Below are 22,104 nucleotides of genomic sequence, written 5' to 3'. Positions count from 1 at the left end.
TCATGAAGCATTGTACACTCTCTTCACAGTGCTGTCTGAGGCTGAGGTGAAGCACTACTTGATAAGCCTGAATGAATCCGGTCGAGTGTTCATCTCTAGCTTGTTCACGTTCTCCTCTGTAATCGATCTGGTGCAACACTACTCGACCTACGACGACGGCCTGTGTACCACCTTGAGTCAGCCTTGTATGGTAGGTGGATAGGGAGGGTGGAAGGAAGGGAGGGTGGAAGGGAGGGAAGGATGAAGGGAGGGAAGTAGGAGAGTGGGTAGGGAAGTAGAGACTAGGAGGGGGAAGAACGTAATTAGGTAGGTAGGGGGGGGATGAAAGTAACCAGCAGTAGGTAAGAAGATAGGTAGGTAGGTAGATGGGGGGGATGAAAGTAACTAGCAGGTAAGTAAGAAGATAGGTAGGTAGGTAGATGGGGGGGATGAAAGTAACTAGCAGGTAGTGGTAGGAAGATAGGTAGGTACAGGTGTAAGTAAGGAGTATATGTCTTACTTTACATTCATGAAATACTTTCCATCATCTCTCTCTCATCTACCTCCCTCTCATCTACCCTCCCTCCTACCCCACTCTTACTAACTCTAACCCAACCTCTCACCACCCTCTCCTACCCCATCAGAGGACCCCAGAGGACGCAGGAATGGGTGACCAGTGGGAGATCGACCGACAGTGGGTGGTGCCTACTGGAGAGGTTATGGGGGATGGTCAGTTCGGTCATGTGTTCAAGGCGTTTTGGAAGAATACCATCTATGTCGCCGTCAAACAGATGAAAGATGGTAGGTGGTGTCTGGTGGGTGTTAGGGGTGTGATAGAGGGGTGTTAGGTGGGTGTTAGATGGGTGGTGGGTGGGTGTCGGGGGTGTTTGGTGGGTGTTAGGGGGTGTTAGGTGGGTGGTGTAGGGGTGTTAGGTGTGGGTGGTAGGGGGGTGTCAGGGGTGTTAGGTGGGTGGTAGGGGTGTTAGGTGGATGGTAGAGGGGTGTCATGGGTGTTAGGTGGGTGGGTGGTAAGGGGTGTTAAGGGGTGTTAGGTGGGTGGTAGAGGGGTGTCATGGGTGTTAGGCGGGTGTTAGGTGAGTGTCAGTGGGGGTGTCAGATGGTTGTAAGGTGGAGTGTCACTTGGATGCATTGGAAGTGTCACCGGGATGTCAGTGGAGTGTCAGGTGGATGTCAGGTGGATGTCAGCGGGTAGTGTAGCTGGCTGGACGTCATATAAACAAACAATCCCCCTCACCTTGGGCTCCCTCAGATTGCCTGAATGTAAAGGAGTTCTACCGTGAAGCTGAAACCCTACAGCGCCTTCGTCACCCTCGCCTGGTGAAGCTCTTCGGGTTGTGCACCAAGCCGATCGGTCAGCCTCTTCTTATCGTCACGGAGCTGCTGGAAGATTCACTTCATCATCACCTCCGTAAACTTTATGGTGAGTCATGTCTTTCTGACCTTTATCTGACCTTAAGAGCTCTTGGTGACCTTGAGGATGTCTTGGTGACTTTAAGGTTACCTTGGTGACCTTGAGGTTGTCTTGGTAACCTTCGACGTGTCTTTGGTGACCTTAAAACTCTCCTCGTGACCTTCTTGAACTTTACAGATGAGGGCAAACCACTTCCATCCAAATCCCTGGTCCATGTGGGGTTGCAGGTGGCCCAGGGAATGGCCTACTTGGAGGGGGAGAAGGTCATCCACCGTGATCTGGCGTCTCGTAATATCCTGATGGCCAGGAACTTGCAGGTGAAGATTGCTGATTTCGGTCTGGCCAGGTTCATTAAGGTAAGCTACTGTAGGTAAGTCACTTAACGATAATGATAATGAAGGTAATAATAATAATAATAATAACCCACCCCGTATTAAAAGATATCATCATACCTGACAGGACAACTTCTACCTACTCAAGTCTGACGTCAAGTTCCCTGTTAAGTGGACTGCTCCAGAAGCTCTCATCCACAACCAGTACACCAGCAAGAGTGACATCTGGTCCTATGGCATCCTGCTGTACGAGATCTTCACTCACGGAGGAAACCCCTACCCAGGTGAGGCAGACTCTCTCTCTCTCGTTGATTAGCTCGCGTTTGTATCTCATCTCTGTGTAGTCAAGTTTGTTTATGTCTGCATCAGGAGTTTGTGTCAGCCCCTCGACCTATACTCATAATTGTTTAATTGTTCAGTTAGAAAGAAGTTGTTTCTAAATGACCAATCAAGTTCAAGGCATGATTTGTGTTATCATTCACCTCTAGTGATTAATTGTCTGATAAGATACGTACTAGACTCCTCCGGGGAAGTTAATAGTCCTTTCTAATATTGTTATACACAGCTAAGTTAAAATGATTTAGATATTTTGATTTTGTTCAGTTTTCATTATGGATTGTAGAAAATGTTCTTCATATACTGTTCATGGTAACTTAAGGTCGAACAGCGTAGGAAGAACAGTGTTGTCTTTCTGGTGAGGAAATCTAACACCAACAAAGGTGGCGGAGGAACGAATCATCGTCATACTCTTGTTCAAAAGCCAAATACTATCTCACCGATGAGTTGCTAAAGAATTTAATCAACACCAAGCTATAATCAAAGATTTCCCCATGAAAAGAAAAAAGGAAGAAAAATTAAAAGAATATTAATTTTGTTATGGTGCGTGACCGTCGTTTGATGTCTGGAATGTTAAGATGAGTTAAACTCTGGTGACCTTGTTAACTATCTCTTACTTACAGTGACCTCGTGACCCTTTCACCTCTTGACCCCTGACTCTTCCCTGCTGCAAATTGTAACTTTGCTTCCACACATTTCAAAGTTGACGCCAATGTTCTTTCAATTATTTTCGAATTTTCTGAAAAAATGTCCGTTTCATAGACACCACACTCTGTAAAAATGTACAATTTAATTTTCATATTGATTTAGAAACAACGATACAAGTACAGGTACAGATATACATAAAATACAGTGTATGGTGTTATCACGTAAACAAAGTTCATATTGCTGTCACTCACTAACTCTGCCACCTGTCAGAGTTACCGCTGCCCTGGCGAGAGGAGAGAACTTATGAAGTGTATGTGCCAACAGGTGTCAAGGGGCGGGAAGTCCCAGACTACCTCCGGGACGGACATCTGAACCGCCAACCTCCTAAATGTCCCGACATGGTGTATACAGTCATGAAGGATTGTTGGGAGTGGAATCCTTTCAACCGACCATCCTTCAAGGACCTGAAAGTCACTATGTCACTGATCAAGGACACGCTCTAGAGGACGGCCGAGATGTTTGTTCCTGCATGACCGTTCACATCTTGGTGTTTCCACGGACCACCTGTAGTCTCCTAGCGAAGACTCACGAGCTATGAGCCAAGCCCCGTCAGCCTCTGGGAGTGTGTTGACATACTATAGTGTGTTTCCTGACAACATGGTTTTTATATCCCGGTCTTGAAAAATATTATAGTCACCGAGGAAGCTGTATGGTTGGCTGGACGCTGGGGAGACATTGTGTTTACGGGGAGCACCGACCATCACTCCAGGACTGATATAACAAGCAACACGTGGCTCCTATTACTGTCTCGGATACATTAATTAATTAGGCTAAATAATTATTTCATGGCGTGAAATTTAAAATATAATCAAGACGTAATTAAAAATAAAACAGTAAATCATTTAGTGGTGTTTGACGGCCTTTATGGTTAGGTCAGGCCAGGTCAGGTCATGTCATGTCATCATACACAAGGAGAATCACAAACATACGTTGACTTTACCTGTGCTCGCCAGCTCTATTTTAGCCTTCCCTGAGTTACTGATCCACTGAGAACACGTGTTACTCCCAAACCCTGGACCCGCTCTTCGCCCCGAACCCCACCAGGCATTCCTCACTACTGTAACATCATCTTTCTACCACCCTTAATTTTTTTTTATCTCTACTCGTCAGACATAAACAAAGTACTTTCATTAGGCAAAGCAAACTGAGACCAGATAACGAGCAACACTCAGAAACGTTTATTGTCTCTGTGAAAACCATCCTGACAAACGTTTATCTCTCTTATCATGGAAATAAAATACATACATCAGTCAGATCAAGAAAAGCTGTGAGAAAATTTTTTTTTGCCAAATAAAGACACGTTGTTGATGTCATCACTGTAGCCTTCATGACTAGTGTATTAACCTGGTGATTAATGTACACTAACTAAATTATGAATTACTTGAGTGTTATAACTTAACTATATATTTTTTTATTAAACTTTTATATCTTTTATATACTTTGATAGTCTCTAGTCTTAACTACATAATACCCCAAATTCGGATTACCTGAAGACTATACCTGTAACTGCCTTAGTAGTATTTTACCTGCTAATTAAACACACAAGCGCTACCTGGGAGATTAAGTTAGGTTAGGTGAGGTTAGGTGAGGTTAGGTTTGGTTTGGTTAGGTTAGGTTAGGATGGTTACTCTTATGGTTGAATAAACTGAGGTTGGAGCTAATCATCAGGTTATTTCAAAGTTCTATAAAGTGTTCTTCATCTCAGAACGCCTGGAGAACAGATAACATTTCCTTAGTTTTTTAGTGTATAAACTGTATAATGTATGAATTGTATAAGTGTATAATGACTAAAAATCCCCAATAAACTTGACAATGTAATCGTTAAATAAATTTACTTAATATAAATATAAAGGAGAATATAATTAGGTGAATAAATCCTTCCTCCAGGATTTATTGGTTAATTTCCTACAATAACTGAGGTGTACAAGTTTAGATCTATTTCTCTATTTATTTATTTGTTCACTTGTCTAGTTACCTCTACAGCATTTTATCCATCTATCTACCTATCTATCTACAACTATCTTTCTGTTCTCTCTCTCTCTCTCTCTCTCTCTCTCTCTCTCTCTCTGTAGTTATTATAAAGAAGAAATGTTAAATGTGATTCCACACTTGAAGAATTTAGGAGAAAATAATGAACGACCCTTCATTATGGTTAGCGCGTGTGTGTGTGTGTGTGTAATTGTTTATATATTCCGGAAAAGTCTGAGGGTTAGACCATGCCCCAGTAATTCAAAATGAAAACAATGGATAAACTCAAATAGGATTTAAGGAAGCTCATAATTGGTGCCGTTGAATTCTACAATAGAAAACTTGTCTTTATACCTGTAAAACAATTAGGGAAGGAAAATACTCTCTTTATTTACATTTTCTTCATATTTTATTAACATTATTATTATATATCACTGTCATTGTTATTATTATTATCAGCAGTAATAATAGTAGTAGAACTAGTAATAGTAATTGTAGTAAAGATAATAATAATGGCTGGCTAATAGTGTCACCCAGAACAGTAAATGACTTCAGCCTTAACAAACAAGACTTCACAGACGCCATTGCTCGACGGTATGGTTAGCCAGAGGAAAGCATAACCACCCATGTGTGCTGAACGTCATACAACACCAACCACGATGATGTAAAGGACCTCACAGTGAGTATGCTGAAGGAGATATGCCGAGACGTCACTGTGGAACCGACCTTCCTCCCTGGCAACACAACCAACGAAGCTCTGTGGACGTCAACGCTCGAGGATTCTGGACGATGGAGCAGCGGGCCTTTGTTGACATCAGAATATTCAATCCCATGGTTGGATTAATATGGTGGAGAAGGTATGGACTGAGAGGAGGTTGAAGGCCATAATAAAAAAGTAGTCGTAATAGTCGTAGTAATAGTTCTAGTAGTAATTGTAGTAGTAATTAGAAAATAAGGGGTGAAATAAAGTAGAATAGAAAAACACATCATAACATCACTTCCTAATAAACCTTTACAAAAGTTTTAAAATTTGGTAATAATAAGAAGACATTAATTTTATCTTTCTACCTCATTCCCATATCAAAACAACTCGTGTGTCTCATCATTCCTGTTCCCTCGCCCTCTGTCACTAACACTGCATTACTATCAGTTCCTCTTCTCTTCCCATCATTGTTTTTCCCATCATTACCACAGTTTTACTCTACCACGTTCCTTACAGACCATTGTAAACCACTTTGAGTCACTAGACATCTCTCAGTAGCGTCAACCTTCATAATCTTAACATTATTCAGAAACGGTGTCAGATGTGATGGTTATGTAAGGATTCTGAATGTGTGGTGTAAGTGTTCTGCGTCAAGTGGATGGCGGGAGTTTTAAAGAGTCGATATTAACTGGTTCAACTACAAGTGCCTCCAATTTTGTTTGTAGGGTAGACGAATGCGCTGAGGTCAATGAACGACGAGAGAAGGGTCCCAGAGGTTCGTTGACGTGTGGTTCGTTTATTTCTATTGGTCCTTGAACCCTGGAAGACTTCCTATACGAGATCCATCGCCATTTGGTTTATCGTCTTCTGTAAGTCACTGAACCCCGAGAGGATCTCAGTAGTTGGCCATCAGTTCAGTCATCTCCTCCTTCAGGTCGACGAACCTCGGGCGGGCTTCGGGGTTCTCCATCCAGCACCTGAACATGAGGCTGTAGACTCCTTGGGGACACCCTTCAGGTTCAGGGAGTCGGTAACCTTGTCGCACCATCATTAGCATCGTTTGGTTGTTCATATCTGTGGGAGGAAATAATAGTGATAGATGTGGTTGCGGTGGTTGTGATGGTGACAGTGGCTAACGATGGTGGTAGGACTAGAAATGGTGGCAGTGACTGGAGATGAAAGAAGGCATAGTAGAAGCAGTGGATAGCTGATGAGAGAAGAGGAGGGGTTGGTGGCGGAATAATATTAAAAAACAGGTGGTTAGGTTGAAGACAGCCCCTGTATTCACCTGAGTAAAGGAATAAGACCCTTAGAAAGTCCCTTAGACAGGAGAACGAGGTCCCTGAGGGCAAGAGCTCACCTGAATAGGGCTTTAAGTTACAGAAACTCACCTGCGTAAGGCATTTGGCCATGAGTGACTATTTCGAATAGGAGTATACCAAAAGACCAGACGTCGGACTTGTTGGTGAAGTGACCGTAATCGATGGCCTCCGGAGCCGTCCACTTAAAGGGGACCTTGTTTCTGGTGCTCTGTTGGTAGATGTCCTCCTGCGGGAGACACACAGAGGTCCTGGTTACTGATGAAGAGATAAAGAGATCCTCATAAAAAATTCGTTTTGTTATCCATATCACTTCTCTGTTTCTACTTACATCTCTCTCTCTCTCTCTCTCTCTCTCTCTCTCTCTCTCTCTCACCTACCTTGATGACCCTAGCCAGCCCAAAGTCGGCAATCTTCACGTTTATACCCTCCCCGATAAGCACGTTCCTCGCTGCCAGGTCTCGGTGGACGAACTTTTGATTCTCTAGGTACTGCATCCCCGAGGCTACCTGAATACCCATATTAATCAAGTCTCGGCTGGGGTGCAGTAGTCGCTCCTCTGTATAGATGGAAGTGAATTATTAATGAGGGACCCTGGGTGAAGAGACGACGTACCTTCCCATGAGATAGATGTACAAGATAATTATAACAAGAACAGGTAATATATTATTAATCTTGAGACTTGTTAATGATCTTAATGATGGAAGTTAATTAACCTGCTAACACCTATGAGATGAAACACCTACATCTTCAGGTTTTGATAAGAAAGAGATAGAAACACCGGCATTGACTTACGCAACATCTTACATGCAATACCACTAACGCATGATTCCTCAATGAGTGGTATAACTGCTAAGTGTCTTACAGAGGTCACATTGTTAGAGTCAATTAGAGGTCAAATGAGAGAGAGAGGGAGGGAGGGAAGATAGATAGATAGATAGATAGAGACAATAAGTGTAAAGAGAGAAAGAAAAGGGAAGAATAAAGGTAGGAAATGGAGAAAGTGATAGTATCTATATCTCACCTCCCCTCACTCTTCTCTCCCCTCCCCCTCCTCCTACACCTCCTCTATACCCATAACCTCCTCCTCCTTATCATCTTCGTCCTTTTCCTCTCCTCCTCCTGCTCCTCCTCTTTCTACTCACTCTTCCGGTTCCTGAGGTGCTGCAACAGGGCGCCATTCTTCACCAGTTCGGCCACAATAAGAAGGGGCTGCTCCTTCGGATGAGTACAAATGCCGTATAGCTTAACAAGACGCGGATGGCGGAGCTTCTGCATGATCTCTGCTTCTCTGAGGAACTCGTTTACCTCCATGCAGTCTGTGGTTGGTGGAAGAAAGAGCGAGGTTAATGATAATTGGGAGAGAGAGGGTTAGAGATAGAAAAATAGATGGAAGGAGATGGAGAAGGGGATGGTTAATGAGGGAGAGAGAGAGAGAGTAAAGGTTTTAATGTTAAAAATAAGAAATGACTACGTTCTCTTGTTTGTATACATTTAAATATTTTACTCTCTCTCTCTCTCTCTCTCTCTCTCTCTCTCTCTCTCTCTACCTACCTGGCTTCATAGATTTCACAGCAACATCCAGCTGTTTGTTCCAGCGGGCCTGCCAGACGTCACCAAACTGACCACTGCCTATTTTTCCTCCCAGCTGGATGGTCGAGCGGTCGATCTCCCACTGCTGGTGAGAAGAACTTGCCTCCGTCACCGTCTCCGCCACTGCCTGCGTCCCCATCACTGCCTGCGTCCCCATCACTGCCTGCGTCCCCGTCACTGCCTGCGTCCCCATCACTGCCTGCGTCCCCATCACTGCCTGCGTCTGGGGCGCTTCATTACTGTCCCGCTAGGAGTAAATTAAACCTTGAGTTTGTAAAGTAAGGAAGGAAGATTCGACTGTACTTGCTGAAGAGAATTTAATTATGTTTTTATATTATCCCGTTTATGTTGTTTATACTAAGATTTAATAAGGATTTTTAACAATCATTACAGTAAAGGTGATGGAGACTTTAACATTTATAATAACATTTCACCCCCTCCCCCCCACCTTGCAGGGTTGGCCGAGGTGTATACAGAGTCCGTCATTGGTCCGGTAATGCTCAATCAACTGTGTGATGGAAGGGAAGCGCTTTTCACCAGATATGAAGTACGTCTCCGGGGGGCCATCCTGTTGCCTCACCCTGTAGTGCTTCACCGCGGCCAAATATAACACTGGAGAGGTAAATATTATGGTAAATAGAGATGATGTAACAGTGAAGACCCGGGGGAAGGGGCGGGGGGAAGGGGTTGGGATAATGGGTTCTCTGATCTGTTTACTAATGAGTGGTTAAACTATATTCCTGTGTGTAGTGATGGTCCTTTACTAACTTGTGAGACTATTAACATGTGCCGTAACCTCTATTCGATCCTACCATATCCACCCCACCTCGCTAACCAACCCATAATACTCCCCTATATCCACCTTCACTATATTCACCCCACCTCGCTAACCAACCTCTAACACTCCCTTCTACCCACCCTCACCATTTCCACCCCACCATATCCACCCCACCTCGGTAATCTCCCCCAACTCTCCCCATTCTTGCCTCGCAGTCTGTAAACAACCTTGCTATCAGGACAGGGAAATCCTCACTAAACCCGCCTCTCTCCAACCATCCTCCCTCACTTTTAATCTCCAGCACTCGCTCCTCCTCCAACACTCGCTCCTCCTCCAACACTCACTCCTCCTCCAACACTCGCGCCTCCTCCAACATTCGCTCCTCCTCCAACACTCACTCCTCCTCCAACACTCGCGCCTCCTCCAACACTCGCTCCTCCTCCAACACCCCCGGATTGCTAAGAACACTGTAAAATGGATTTTTAAATAGAGTTGTAAATGTCATCTGTGAGCTAAGTTTGTGAAATAGAATTGTGAGCAGCAAAGCGTCACAAGCCAAAACATTATTGTTGTTGTTATTGTTGTCCTTGTTCTTGTTGTCCTTGTTCTTGTTGTCCTTGTTCTTGTTTGTCTCTTTGATTTTTAAACGTTAACTCTTCTGTTAAACATCATTAAAATATTTTTTCTATACTTGCTATTGATGTTTATATTTTCTCATCCACCCACACACACACACACACACACACACACACACACACACACACACGCGCGCGCACACAAAGATAAGAGGAATTAATATATTACTTATATCTATTTACTGAATTAGAATCATTACTATTAATTGCGTATAATATTTTCCTTCCATTTACCTGAGGGGACAGTAACCCCATCCCACTCACCTGAGAGGGAGTAGCCGGTGGAGCTCTCTGCGTTGCGGACAAGGAAAGAGCCGTTGGCGTTGTAAATTTTCAACAGGAGGACCTGTGCCTCCTGCCGCGTCAGGCCACCGAAGTACCACCTGTTGAAGCCATCTGGCTATAGTTAAATCATCTGTCAACACCATCTGGTTGCATTTTGATCACCTAGTTGGATGCAAACAACTCTTTGGGTCACTTGGCTGTGTAAATATCACCGCTAAACCACCTGTGATCCCTCCTGGCTCTTGTTAAGCCACCTGATTAAAGGTACCCATCCGATTGCAATTAATTACATCGCGGACAAAACCGTTCTTGCAACGCACACCACTCATAACGTTAACTCCTCCCTCCCCCTTCTGCCTCACTCTCTCTTCACCCTCTCACCCTCTATGTCTACCCCCCCCCCTCCTCTCTTCCCTCCCTCCCTCCCTCCAGTACCGTCCTCACCCCATAAACACAGCTCTTTGATATGCGAGAAATTCAGATAAGATAGCAACTGTACTCAAGGCCTATTACTCAGCGTCTGAACTCAGTGAGCGTCTGTGTTAGCAACTGTACTCATCTCACACGTCGGTACAAATTAACGAGATATGTTCTTCTGTAATACATGTCAAATACAGATTGACACAAAAACAAATATATTTCTCACACATGTAAACAAAACATACTTGATCCTTACAGCTGTACACACACACACACACACACACACACACACACACACACACACACACACACACGTAAACAAAAAACAGCTGATTCTCACGGTTGATCATAGAGGTCTCCGATTTTGGCTATGTACTTAGTAGGGACGTAACCCTCAAGGACGGAGGCGCCTCTCTTTAGCCTGACCCAGGACCAGTTGTCGTCGGGATGGAACACAACCTCAAACATCTCGTTTTTCCTGAAGGCGACGTGATCGTTCTCTGTCGTGTTGTAGTCGTAGAGCGCGATGTACTTGTTGGCGTTGTTGGTAGTAGTGGTGATGGTAGTGGTGGTAGTGTTGGTGGTAGTTGAGTTTATACTGGGTGGTGGTGGTGGTGGCAGGCCATTAGCTTCCTGGTCTGAGTTGTCACGGAGTAAAACGTATTTGTAGGAATGAGGCAAATTTATCACAAAGGGAATTTTTGTAAGAGTCAAAATTTCTCAATGGCTAATCGACAATATTTACTTCATATATCAATAACTATAATCAAATAATGATAAAAACTTACTTCCATTCTCAATGCTACTGAAAAAAAAATATATTAGTTGAAATTATTAGTAACTGAATTGCCATCAAAATCGTAACAATAAATAGTAAATATTTAAAAAGTCTTTGTCATACTTGTGTCGGAGTCATTACATATAATATATATATAGAAGAGAATATATGACCCTCCTTTGCCATGATTATTGCATCGTCACTCCCCCCCACACACACACATATACCTCTCCCTCCCCCACACCACCCCCCACACCCACTTGTATTGAATGACTTCGAGTTTCTTGATGAAGTTGGAAGGTATGTAACCCTTCTGGCTTGTCCTTATGTTCACAGCCTCCCACCACCCATTGGCATCCTTCTGACCCACGATCTCCAGCACGTCCCCCTCAGAGAAGGTCAGGTCACCGTCCCTATCCGCCTCATAGGTATACAAGGCCTCGAATATTTCCGCATCTGTGAGAGAAAGAGAAGAGGAAAGGAGATAAATGGAGGTAGAGTGACGGTAAATAAAGGAGTGACAATATGATGATAGGTAAGAAAAAGAATTGGGGAGAAAGTGAAGGATAGAGATAGAGAGGTAAAGAAGTAAATAAAGAGAGAGAGAAGATTGATGAATAGAGAACGATAGATAGATCAAATAAACCAACAGTAGTTTTTTCAACAGGTAGTCATTGGATTTCTTTTGTTGTTGTTGTTGTTGTTTACCTGTTGTGTTATGGTTAGAGACTGTGGGGCTTTTTTATCGGTCTCCCAGTTCGAATCACCCTTTGAGGAGCTTCATATCTCGGTCTGTTACGACACCATACAAGCTTCACTGATTCACTAACAGTATATATGAGGAGTTAGATCCATCCCTTTACACCTGTCTGCAACCTAACGTAACCTAACCTAATCTAACCCGGTGCTCGAAGGTTAAATTCTGTATATATATATATATATATATATATATATATATATATATATATATATATATATATATATATATATATATATATATATATATATATATCACTGTATTACTATGAAAATCAATTCTTATCACCGTACACCTGTACCACCATACACCTGTACCACCATACACCTGTACCACCTGCACACCTGTACCACACACACCTGTACCACCGCACACCTGTACCACACACCTGTACCACCACACACCTGTACCACCGCACACCTGTACCACCACACACCTGTACCACCACACACCTGTACCACCACACACCTGTACCACCGCACATCTGTACCACCACACACCTGTACCACCACACACCTGTACCACCACACACCTGTACCACCACACACCTGTACCACCGCACATCTGTATTTATCAACTGACGCCATCATTCTAGCCTTAAGAAACATGCACGAACAGAACACCATATGGAGGGCTTGGTCAAGTGACGTCACAGATAAACACGAGGCCAGTACTCAGTGGGTGGAAAGATAACGATGATAACTGCTGGTACTAACTCTAAAGGGGGAGGAGGAGGAGGAGAGGGTAGAGGAAGGAAGACGAAAAACTGGAGAGTGAAATTAGTACAAGGATTCTGTTCAATGTAGGTTAGGTTAGGTTAGGTTAGTGTGAAATAATGTGGGGGTGGTTAAGTTTCAGGTGATCCAAGATACAATGAATCAGGGGCACTGGTGGTAGAGCGGTACCGATCTTTCCTCGCAAGTAAGGTGTCACGGGTTCGATTCCCGGGCCGGCAGCAGTTGTTTGGACACTCTTCCTAGTCCCCTTGGTCCCTGTTCACCTAGCAGCAAAGTAGGTACCTGCTGTAAAGCGAAAGTTGTGAATTCGTATTCAGGGAAAGTTGTTGGAGCTTCCAATAACTTGATGACATACACCATTGACTCTTCAGGCTTCTACGCCCTTAACTCATGAGACATAAAGGCAAGCATGAACTTAGCATGCTTCCCTGTTGGGCGCTGTAAACGCTTCTGCGCCTCACCTTACACAAGGATGTAGGGGAGTGATAAAAAATACACTAAGTCCACCTACCTTCTTTGTTTTGTTTGTTGATTTTGAATTTCTTGATCTTCTTCAATAAGGCCATCTTGGTGGTGGCTGTCAGGGGCTGTTGAAAGCTGTTGAGAGCTGTTTTTGGTCTCATCTAACTTCAACCAAGTCTACATAACAGCAGCATCCATCAACATCCAACATTCTAGGTCAGTAAACATCCAAGATCAACATACAGTTTTTCTCAGATGTTGAACTCGTCTCCTGTGACCTTCAGAACGTAAACACATTAATTTTTCTTCTCTGTATAACGAAACAAGCACAACGTAAACCTAACCTAACCCCCCAAAAAAGGAAATTTGTACGGCCATGATCCCCCCCAACGCACACACACACACACCTGCAAACACGTCATACACCGGTCCAGGAAACAAGAGAACGCTCCCTTGCTGGCACTACATACAGTAGTTCCTCAGAGTTCACCGTAGTGTCGTAGGATCTCAGTACCTGTGAGACACTTTAATACTGTTCCTTCACTCACACGGACTGATCCCTTCTGTCTACTCCTTAACCACTGGCGGCTGCCGATCTAGTACGTGTACGAACTTCTGAGAAATGTGTGTTATCTGTACTGTATGATAAATGTGGATAACAATTGCAGTCACTATCACTTACGTACAACAATAGTAGGTTCGTTATCGTCTAAAGATAACAACATGCAAGTCCGGTATTGGTTCACTGATATCAGGTTGGGGTGTTTTTTTAGGGGGTTGGGGGGGGGGGGAGTCATGTTGGGCTGCTGGGTACCAAGGTCACTCAAGGATCAAGGAGGGGTGAGTGTTGACCTTCCAAGTATAGGTAGTAATCTTTTCCATGTGTTGGGAGATCATTTGAAGGTTAACGACCCTAAGATAACCTAACCTAACCATTTCAGGTAATATTAGGGTGGTTAAGCTTCAGGTTAAATAAACTGTGGTGTTTAATCCTTATGTGACCCATGTTATGTACTGTACAGTTGGGGACAAATGAACCTGTTAAACGCTAATTAACTGGCTGGTGGTACTTGGTAACCCATTCGTAGTAAGGTGTGAAATTTTATTAATAACTCGTCCATATGTAACGATGATTGTGATTGGTTAACATATGTTTGCACGTAAATACAATTTATTAAGAATTAAGTATTGTGCAAATATCCTTAAAATAATTACTGTTACTAGAGACTCACGAAACGTTATTCTTCAAAGTGTGATTGAAATTATTATTAAATAGGAGCCACAGACTAGGCCAGCACTGTAATGCCAAGTTTACTACATGGTACTAAGGCCATAGGTTTGAGAAACTAAGCGTGAATGAAATATTTTAATTGATCTATGGTAAGCCAAAGGTGCTCAACGAACGAGCCTTGGTTGTCTTATTTTGTGATGAAACATTTTATTTCGAAATTCGTGGAGTATTAAATGTGGTGTAGGTCATTTAAACAAAACACTCCCTTTTGACTAGAGTCCCTAGATTATAAGCATAAATCTAGTGTTGCCCCTTACCCTAGTTCAGCGCTCAGCTATTTTACATAATGGTCAGGAATATCTGTGTGTGGAGATCAAAACACAAAAACTCTGGACTTGATGGAGAGAAATACAACATGAAGCAGGTTACGGGTTTCTGCCTCCTCTTCTGTGTTGTACAGGTGGGTGAGGCAGCAGGGTAATGACTTTCCGTCTTTGAAGTCTCCAGCCAATTCCAGAACCTGGCCGGATACAAGACTTACAGGCGATGCTTCACACCATGTTCTACACATAAAAGAGGTCAATAATGTTTTGTTCTTAGAGCCCATGAAGCGTTTCCAGGGCAAGGGAGCTTGCCCCCCGTGGATGCATATGTCAGTGCAGATCTTCTATTTGACGTCTTGCTCTTCCAAATCTCTTAACAGGTGAAAGAAAACACCAACACGGAAGCTCCGTTCACCCTAAGAGGCTTCAAAACTAAGTTAAGCATCTTATCACTTAAGGAGAGATTTATGATTATCTAAAAAAAATCGAAAGTCTGTGAAAAGTTTCCAGACGTAGCTATTGCTTAATTAATATTTCTGGTTTTAGCCATAACCTTGTCATGTTCTTTTCACTTCCTGGAAATCCTGAAGTCCAGTCTTTTGCCACGTTGACTGGAGTTAATACACCTGCTGCTATGCTGTACTGTACATATTTCTTACCTGGTGTTATGCAAAAAGAATGATCATCTGACTATTGATTGTGAAGATAAGCTGTTTGACATTTTAAGAGAAAAAAAATTTAGGTGCCAAATGTTACTACAATTCTAAAGGCTCTGAGTCTGTCTGTCTGTCTGTCTGTCTGTCTGTATATGTGTAACGTGTTGTACAGGAAACTTAATTAAGCTCTTATGACCCACGTAATGTACTGTATAGTCACAGGTGAGTTGCTCAAATATGTTCATCAGTTCAAATTACCTGTCTTCCTCTCCCTACCACTCCCACACCCCCTCTCCTTCCTCTCCTTCCTCCCTACCACTCCCACACCCCCTCTCCTTCCTCCCTACCACTCCCACACCCCCTCTCCTTCCTCTCCCCTACCCTCACCCCTCCCCTACCACCCCCCTCTCCTTCCTCTCCCTTCCTCCCTACCACTCCCCACCCCTCTCCTTCCTCTCCCTACTCCCCTCCTCTCCTCCTCCCTACCCTCCCCCTCCCTCTCCTTCCCCACCTCCCTTCCTCCCTACCACTCCCACACCCCCTCTCCCTTCTCCTCCCCTCTCCCCTCCCCACCCCTCCCCACCCTCCCACCCCCTCTCCCTCTCCCCTCTCCCTTCCTCCCTTACCCTCCCCACCCCCTCCCCCCCTCTCCCTTCCTCCCTACCCTCCTTCCTCCCCCCTCCCACCCCCTCCTTCCTCTCCCTTCCTCCCTACCCTCCCACCCCCCTCTCCCTTCCCCTCCCCTCCACTCCCACTCCTTCCCCTTCCTCCCTACTCCCACCCCTCTCCTTCCTCCCTCCTCCCCTCCCCCCTTCCTTCCTCTCCTTCCTCCCTACCACTCCCACCCCTCTCCTTCCTCTTCCTTCCTCTCCCCACCTCCACCTCCCCCTCCACCCCCCCACCCCTCTCTTCCTCTTCCCACCCCCTCTCCTTCCTCCCCACCCTCCCACCCCCCCTCTCCTTCCTCCCTACCCTCCCACCCCTCTCCTTCCCTCTACCTCCTCTCCTTCCCTCCCCACCACTCCCCTACTCCCCCCCTCTCCTTCCTCCCACCCCACTCCCCCTCCTCCCCTCTCCTTCCCCTCCCCCCCTTCCTCCACTCCCTACCCTCCCTCTCCTTCCCTCACCCCCCCTCCTTCCTCCCCCTCTCTCCCTTCCTCCCTACCACTCCCCCTCCTCCTTCCTCCCTACCCTCCCACCCCTCTCCTTCCCTCTCCTTCCTTCCACTCCCCTACCCCTCTCCTTCCTCTACCACTTCTCCTTCCTCTCCCGCCCCTCCCACCACCCCTAACTGTCTCCCTCCCCACTCCCCTTCCTTACCACTCCAACCCTTCTCCTTCCTCTAACTTTACCATCTCTGACTCCCAGGTCTTTACGACTTCGTAAAACGTAATTAATCGTAATAAGTTGGTGAGACGAAAAAACTTCCACCCAGAAGTTTTATAGTAAATAATTTGACGGTGTATAGAACAAAGTGGTGTTGATGATGATGATGAAGACAAAGAGAAATAAACACAAAGATAAATCAAACTAAATAAACATAATAAAGAAAGCTTAACTCATCCATCGACAAGAATACACAAGATGATGGATGCTCTCTCTCTCTCTCTCTCTCTCTCTCTCTCTCTCTCTCTCTCTCTCTCTCTCTCTTTGATGGCTGCGTAATGGCTGAAGTCGTGGGCGGGTTGTAGCAGCCACAGGTAGGGAGAGGCGCTCACTTTTCTCTCGCTCTCACTTTCTCCTCACTCATCGCCGGGAGAGTGTGTATGTGTGTGTCATTCCCAGCCACCCCGTCACTACCACCCATCGACTCACTGCTCGCCACCCCGTCACTACCACCCATCGACTCACTGCTCGCCACCCCGTCACTACCCATCGACTCACTGCCACCCCGCCACCCCGTGCTACCACCCATCGACTCACTGCTCGCCACCCCGTCACTACCACCCATCGACTCACTGCTCGCCACCCAACATCAAGCTGACGTTGTTCCAGCTCGTCCACCAATCACAGAGACTTTCTTCCACCTCGTCCACCAATCACAGAGACGTTGTTCCAGCTCTGTCACCAATCAGAGAAACTTGTTGGAGATCTTCTGAAGGTTCATCTAAAGTTCTAAATATTCAAGACGTTCACAAAAGAAACGGATTTAAAGATCTCCTTGAACTTGGCCATCATCCTACTGGAACTTGATGAACTTTGAACACCTGTGACACCTGCCAAGATATACTTCAAGTTCCTTACAAGTTTACAAGTTAAACGTAAATACTTTTGAGGATTCTTTAGGTGAGTAATGTAGAGCTTGTTAGTGTATTGAGTTTGAAAAGTGTTAAGAGCTACTAATTACGTGTGTGTGTGATAATAATTAACCGTTTATTGAAAGACATGGCAGTCAAAAGGCTAAAAATACACACACACACACACACACACACACACACACACACATAATCTCTCTCCGGAAAAATACTTGAAACATAGAACAGTAATCTTAAGCCACTATAAGCTCTACAAGTAACTAATCCCCCTGTTGTTACTGAGATACATACACACAGGAGGAAGGTCTCGATTCTCACTGGCTAGCGAATCAGCCAATTAGAAGTTGTTTTGTATTCCCACTCGATACCTATTGTCCTGAACCACGAACCCTTGAGATTCAGACTCGTGAACCCGAAGCAGTAGACATTAATTCCTTATTCTGTCCATAAATGCTTCGGATTCATGGGTCCGAATCTCTTGGAGGGGGGGGTCGTGGTTCAGGAGGAGAGGTGACAGGGTGTTGTGGGTGACTGTACTTGTAAGACAACAGGGGACAGAATGACAGACAAACGTATACTGTAGATAGAAAAAGAGAGAAAGATGAGGAAAGAGGAGAAAACAAACAGAATAAGAGGAAAGCAATATAGAATGAGAGAGTAAAAGTGAGTGATAGAAATGTAGAGAAGAGAAAGAGACACAGACAGACAGAGACAAACAGGGACGAAAGATAGAACGGAGAGAGAGAGAGAGATAGAGAACGGAGAGAGACAGATAGAGAGGCTGCAAAGAGAGAAAGTAGGAAGAAGACATAGAGGAAAAACGAAACAACAGTACATGCAACTGTACGTACAAGTCCATCTAATTATCATATGTATAAGGGTATCAAGAGTGTAGAAGGTGTAAACCACATTAGATAGGTATTGTCCTCATAGAAAGGCCTTCTGTAACATTCTCCCAATTTAATATCCTTCCATATATCCAGTTTATACCCATAATATCAGGGAGATACAAGTACAAGATCGTGAAACGTAAATTAACTTAGATTCTGTAACCAAGGCGAGTCGTGCACCAAAGGGCAGTTGACACTTTGACGAGTAGCTCTTATACAGTCAAAATAGGGAGGATAGTGCTCGCTCTTATGTGATTTCCTTCACTGACTTGTTGCTTGAACGATAGCATAGTACCTCAGCAAGCCTCCCTGAAGGCCGAAAACAGCCGTCCTAACAATGATCCAGGTGAAGTTAAACTATTTCTCTCAAGCTGATAGACACTAAGGAATGATATACATATATTATATTAATCCACTTTACTTATTCTAGATCTACGGGTTTTGTGGCGCGCTATTTGGTATGGTGTCCATTGTCACCATGACTCTCATTGCCATCGACCGCTGTCTAGCTATTGTCAACCCACTCGCAGGGGTAGTGCCCTTTGAGATGTTTATACACCTCAATTAGGTCGCCCCTTGCCCGTCTGTAGTATAAGCTAGGCAGTTCCAGCTGCTCTAATGTCTCTGGATAACTGAGGTGCCGGAGTGCAGTCACTTGTCTGGTGGCCCTCCTATTCTATTGTATATGTAATGAATTCTCAATGAGGTTAAAATTATATAAAATTTCAATAATTGTTTAAAACAAACTAAAGAAATCATGAAAGATTGGTGCTGTAATCTCGTCCTTTTATAATTAATAATCATTGCTTCCATTGATAATTACATCTCTCTCTCATGCAGTTGTACCTTCGACTACCTGTCTGAGGATCTGTGGAGCCGACTCTACGTGTTTTTCATGTTCGTGTTCGCCTACGTCTTGCCTCTGTCAGTCATATCCTGCTGTTACAAACTCATCTTTACCTCAGTTGCCCGCCATAACCAGCAAGTCATCAAAGAAAACGAAATGGTAAATCAAGTGGGTAAATTCGTCCAAAAAAAAAAGTTTATTAGGCGTAAATAAAATAGATTACTGGACCAGCAACATCTCTCACAGCTCCTCACCACTCAGCTTCCTCAGAAACCTCCTCACCTTACAGGACCTCTGAGCAAGTTTCTCCTTACCTAGTCACTCCTAAGCACTGCGCTGTACAACAATATATATATAGAAAGCGCATTGTGAGTTTCTATCCTACCTCATTCCTGAGTGAAGATATCTACATGTACGTACGTTTGTGTGCCCATACAAAGAGGCAATAGACATCTAAAGAGAATTAACAACTGGCCACATACCGTACGCTACACTACCATATGATTAGTCTTGATAATTATATAAATATTTCTAAAAGTTTTCAGAAGAAAATACCAAATGCACTCCTAACCATCATCATTATTATCATATAATAGTATATTTTCGTCTTGTATAGGAAACGGGTGAAGTTTATTGTTAAAATATGTATTGTTTTTCAGTAAATATATACGGTACGCTTTCTTTGTGTTCTTGTTATAAGGGTGTTACAGGAACTACACTTCGACTCTCTAACGGCTAGCCATACGCTTGTTAGACGCTACTAAATATACTCTAGTTATACCATTATAACGTTTTCTAATTTTTTCAGAATTCTCTCAATATTCAGCAAAGGGAAACTCAACTAGCCCGAGTAGTCATAACCACTGTTGGTTTCTGGATAATGGCTTGGACTCCATATGCTGGTAAGTATTTCATATATATATATATATATATATATATATATATATATATATATATATATATATATATATATATATATATATATATATATATATATATATATATATATATATATATATATATATAATCAGTCCTCTGTGCATGCTTCGCACCATATTTAAATTAATAAATTTTATCGGGAGAATGTTTAATAAACCGTTTCCATTAGCCCCTTCACTTCTGGACGACGCCATTTCTAATATTGTATTTGGGTAACGCCAAATTATTTTATTCAGTAGAGAGATACCCCTCGTACCCAAAGAATTAAAAATGCTGAAGGTGGCACTGAATATGCATAATAAATGGTGCTGAGTGATAATTAATGCGATCCTAAACTAGATTATTTTAGACTTACGAATCTACAGGAGAAAATTTGTTCCTTACTAACTGATATTGTTGGGAAGCTCTCAAAATTTAAGATGTAAACAAAAAAATTTCTTGAGAACTCTTAAAATGCACGGGGAAAGACACAAATATTGATATAGGAGGGTTATTAAATACAGATAAGCACCATAGTTATAGTGAGACCCTGACACTGTAATGGGGATCTTATAGTTTTTCCCAAAAAAATATTTTAATTTTTTTCTTTTCCTTGTCACTTCCATTTTCTCACTCTTTTGTACCACGGGATCTCTCCTCATCGTGTGTTGTCCTACCAGTGGTGTCGCTGCTGGGTGTGTTCTCGTGGCGGGGGGCCCTCACACCCGTCTCCACCATGCTGCCCGCCGTCTTCGCCAAACTCTCCACCGTTTGTAACCCCTTCATCTACGCCGTCTCACATCCCCGCTACAGACAGGTCAGCGACCCTGTATAGCCAAAGGACATAAAACCCTTTGCACCGCCAACAGAGTAGTGTGTCCCACCTAGAAAACATTACACACAAACACACAGATCGTCTACATAAGCTGCATTTTATCATTATCAGATATGTGTTATAATAAGCAATGATTAACAATATTGCTATTAGCTACATGATAATACACGTTATATCACGTGAATCAGTGTAATAGTTCTTCCCTCTTTAACACACACCAGAGAAGAACTGCGAGTTGATTTTAACAAGAATATTTCATGCCAGTCTAAAATAATAACAATTGCGTCCGTTTTCAAATTATAGAAAAAATCCCATCAGTTTAAGAAATTAAATAAAAATCACCTCAGAAGAACAGCATAAACAACAGGATTGTATTTAAAAGCAAATATATTTGGAAGATATTTTTCTTGTGCTGTATAATGATTGGTTTCTGAACGTCTTTGTTGACTGCCTTTAAAAATTAACATCACAGTTGTTATTTTTTGGCATTATTTTAGCAAGTAATAATTATGATAAAATATAATTTAGAGTGATCGCCGTAGTTGTATTTAGACCTCTGCCGTAATTTGAATTTTCACACCACTCTTCCTCTCGCCTCAGGAGCTGTCCCACCGCCTACCTTGGTTATGCTGCAGGGTGGAAGTACTGCCAAGGGTCGTTTCTTCCCGCCAACGCCCCTTCACCTCCAACTTCTCCCACACCCCTTCTTTCAGGTCCTCCAGGTGAGGTGGAGTCGTCTTTTGGATTCGTCTACGATCAATATAATATATATTCCCTATACAGTCTATGATATAAAATAAGTAATTCATATATAAATTTATTAACCACTTATTCAGTATTCATTTTGTCTATCATTCATTTTATGTTCATTCTTCGTTTATTTGTTTTCTTACTTCATGTTTGAACTCTACTCTGTTTCCATCTTCA

The 22,104-nt window shown here is 43.3% G+C and overlaps 2 protein-coding genes across 7 annotated transcripts in view; one reads left to right on the top strand and one right to left on the bottom strand.

Annotated features, from left to right (window-relative positions):
- LOC121877071 (tyrosine-protein kinase SRK3-like) overlaps positions 1 to 4,605 on the top strand; it is a 10,535-nt gene extending 5,930 nt beyond the window's left edge. For all 3 annotated transcript variants that reach the window (XM_042382720.1, XM_042382702.1, XM_042382710.1), the window contains 6 exons: positions 30 to 190; positions 624 to 780; positions 1,250 to 1,420; positions 1,589 to 1,767; positions 1,871 to 2,027; positions 3,052 to 4,605. In XM_042382720.1, the coding sequence (XP_042238654.1) occupies positions 188 to 190; positions 624 to 780; positions 1,250 to 1,420; positions 1,589 to 1,767; positions 1,871 to 2,027; positions 3,052 to 3,230 (846 nt within the window). In that variant the 5' untranslated portion in view covers positions 30 to 187 and the 3' untranslated portion in view covers positions 3,231 to 4,605. The remainder of the gene's footprint in view (positions 1 to 29; positions 191 to 623; positions 781 to 1,249; positions 1,421 to 1,588; positions 1,768 to 1,870; positions 2,028 to 3,051) is intronic.
- A 554-nt stretch (positions 4,606 to 5,159) lies between these two features.
- LOC121877055 (tyrosine-protein kinase SRK2-like) lies at positions 5,160 to 13,854 on the bottom strand. 4 transcript variants are annotated; one of them, XM_042382671.1, is made up of 12 exons: positions 13,771 to 13,854; positions 13,272 to 13,500; positions 11,527 to 11,722; positions 11,277 to 11,293; positions 10,829 to 11,126; positions 10,048 to 10,166; positions 8,819 to 8,982; positions 8,332 to 8,617; positions 7,923 to 8,096; positions 7,158 to 7,336; positions 6,850 to 7,006; positions 5,160 to 6,532 (listed from the first exon to the last, which is right to left on the bottom strand). In XM_042382671.1, the coding sequence occupies exons 2-12, from the start codon at positions 13,381 to 13,383 to the stop codon at positions 6,354 to 6,356; spliced, it is 1,881 nt and encodes a 626-aa protein (XP_042238605.1). In that variant the 5' UTR covers positions 13,384 to 13,500; positions 13,771 to 13,854; the 3' UTR covers positions 5,160 to 6,353. The 4 variants fall into 4 exon arrangements, with proteins under 4 accessions (XP_042238605.1, XP_042238598.1, XP_042238627.1 ...); XM_042382664.1 differs by having other exon boundaries at positions 13,630 to 13,847; XM_042382693.1 differs by having other exon boundaries at positions 11,277 to 11,290; positions 13,630 to 13,847.
- Positions 13,855 to 22,104: the final 8,250 nt, after the last annotated feature.

This window comes from Homarus americanus, unplaced genomic scaffold (genome assembly GCF_018991925.1).
Source record: "Homarus americanus isolate GMGI-L3 unplaced genomic scaffold, GMGI_Hamer_2.0 scaffold33468, whole genome shotgun sequence".
In the NCBI taxonomy this organism is placed as follows: domain Eukaryota; kingdom Metazoa; phylum Arthropoda; class Malacostraca; order Decapoda; family Nephropidae; genus Homarus; species Homarus americanus.
This window is presented reverse-complemented; position numbering and strand designations above follow the sequence as displayed.

Coding starts and splice junctions, on each gene's coding strand:
- LOC121877055 (XM_042382671.1), bottom strand. CDS start 13,383: ATGAGACCAAAAACAGCTCTCAACAGCTTTCAACAGCCCCTGACAGCC. Junction 8,097..8,331: donor TGTGAAATCTATGAAGCCAG/GTAGGTAGAGAG, acceptor CACCAACCACAG/ACTGCATGGAGGTAAACGAG. Junction 7,007..7,157: donor GGCTGGCTAGGGTCATCAAG/GTAGGTGAGAGA, acceptor TGTCTCCCGCAG/GAGGACATCTACCAACAGAG.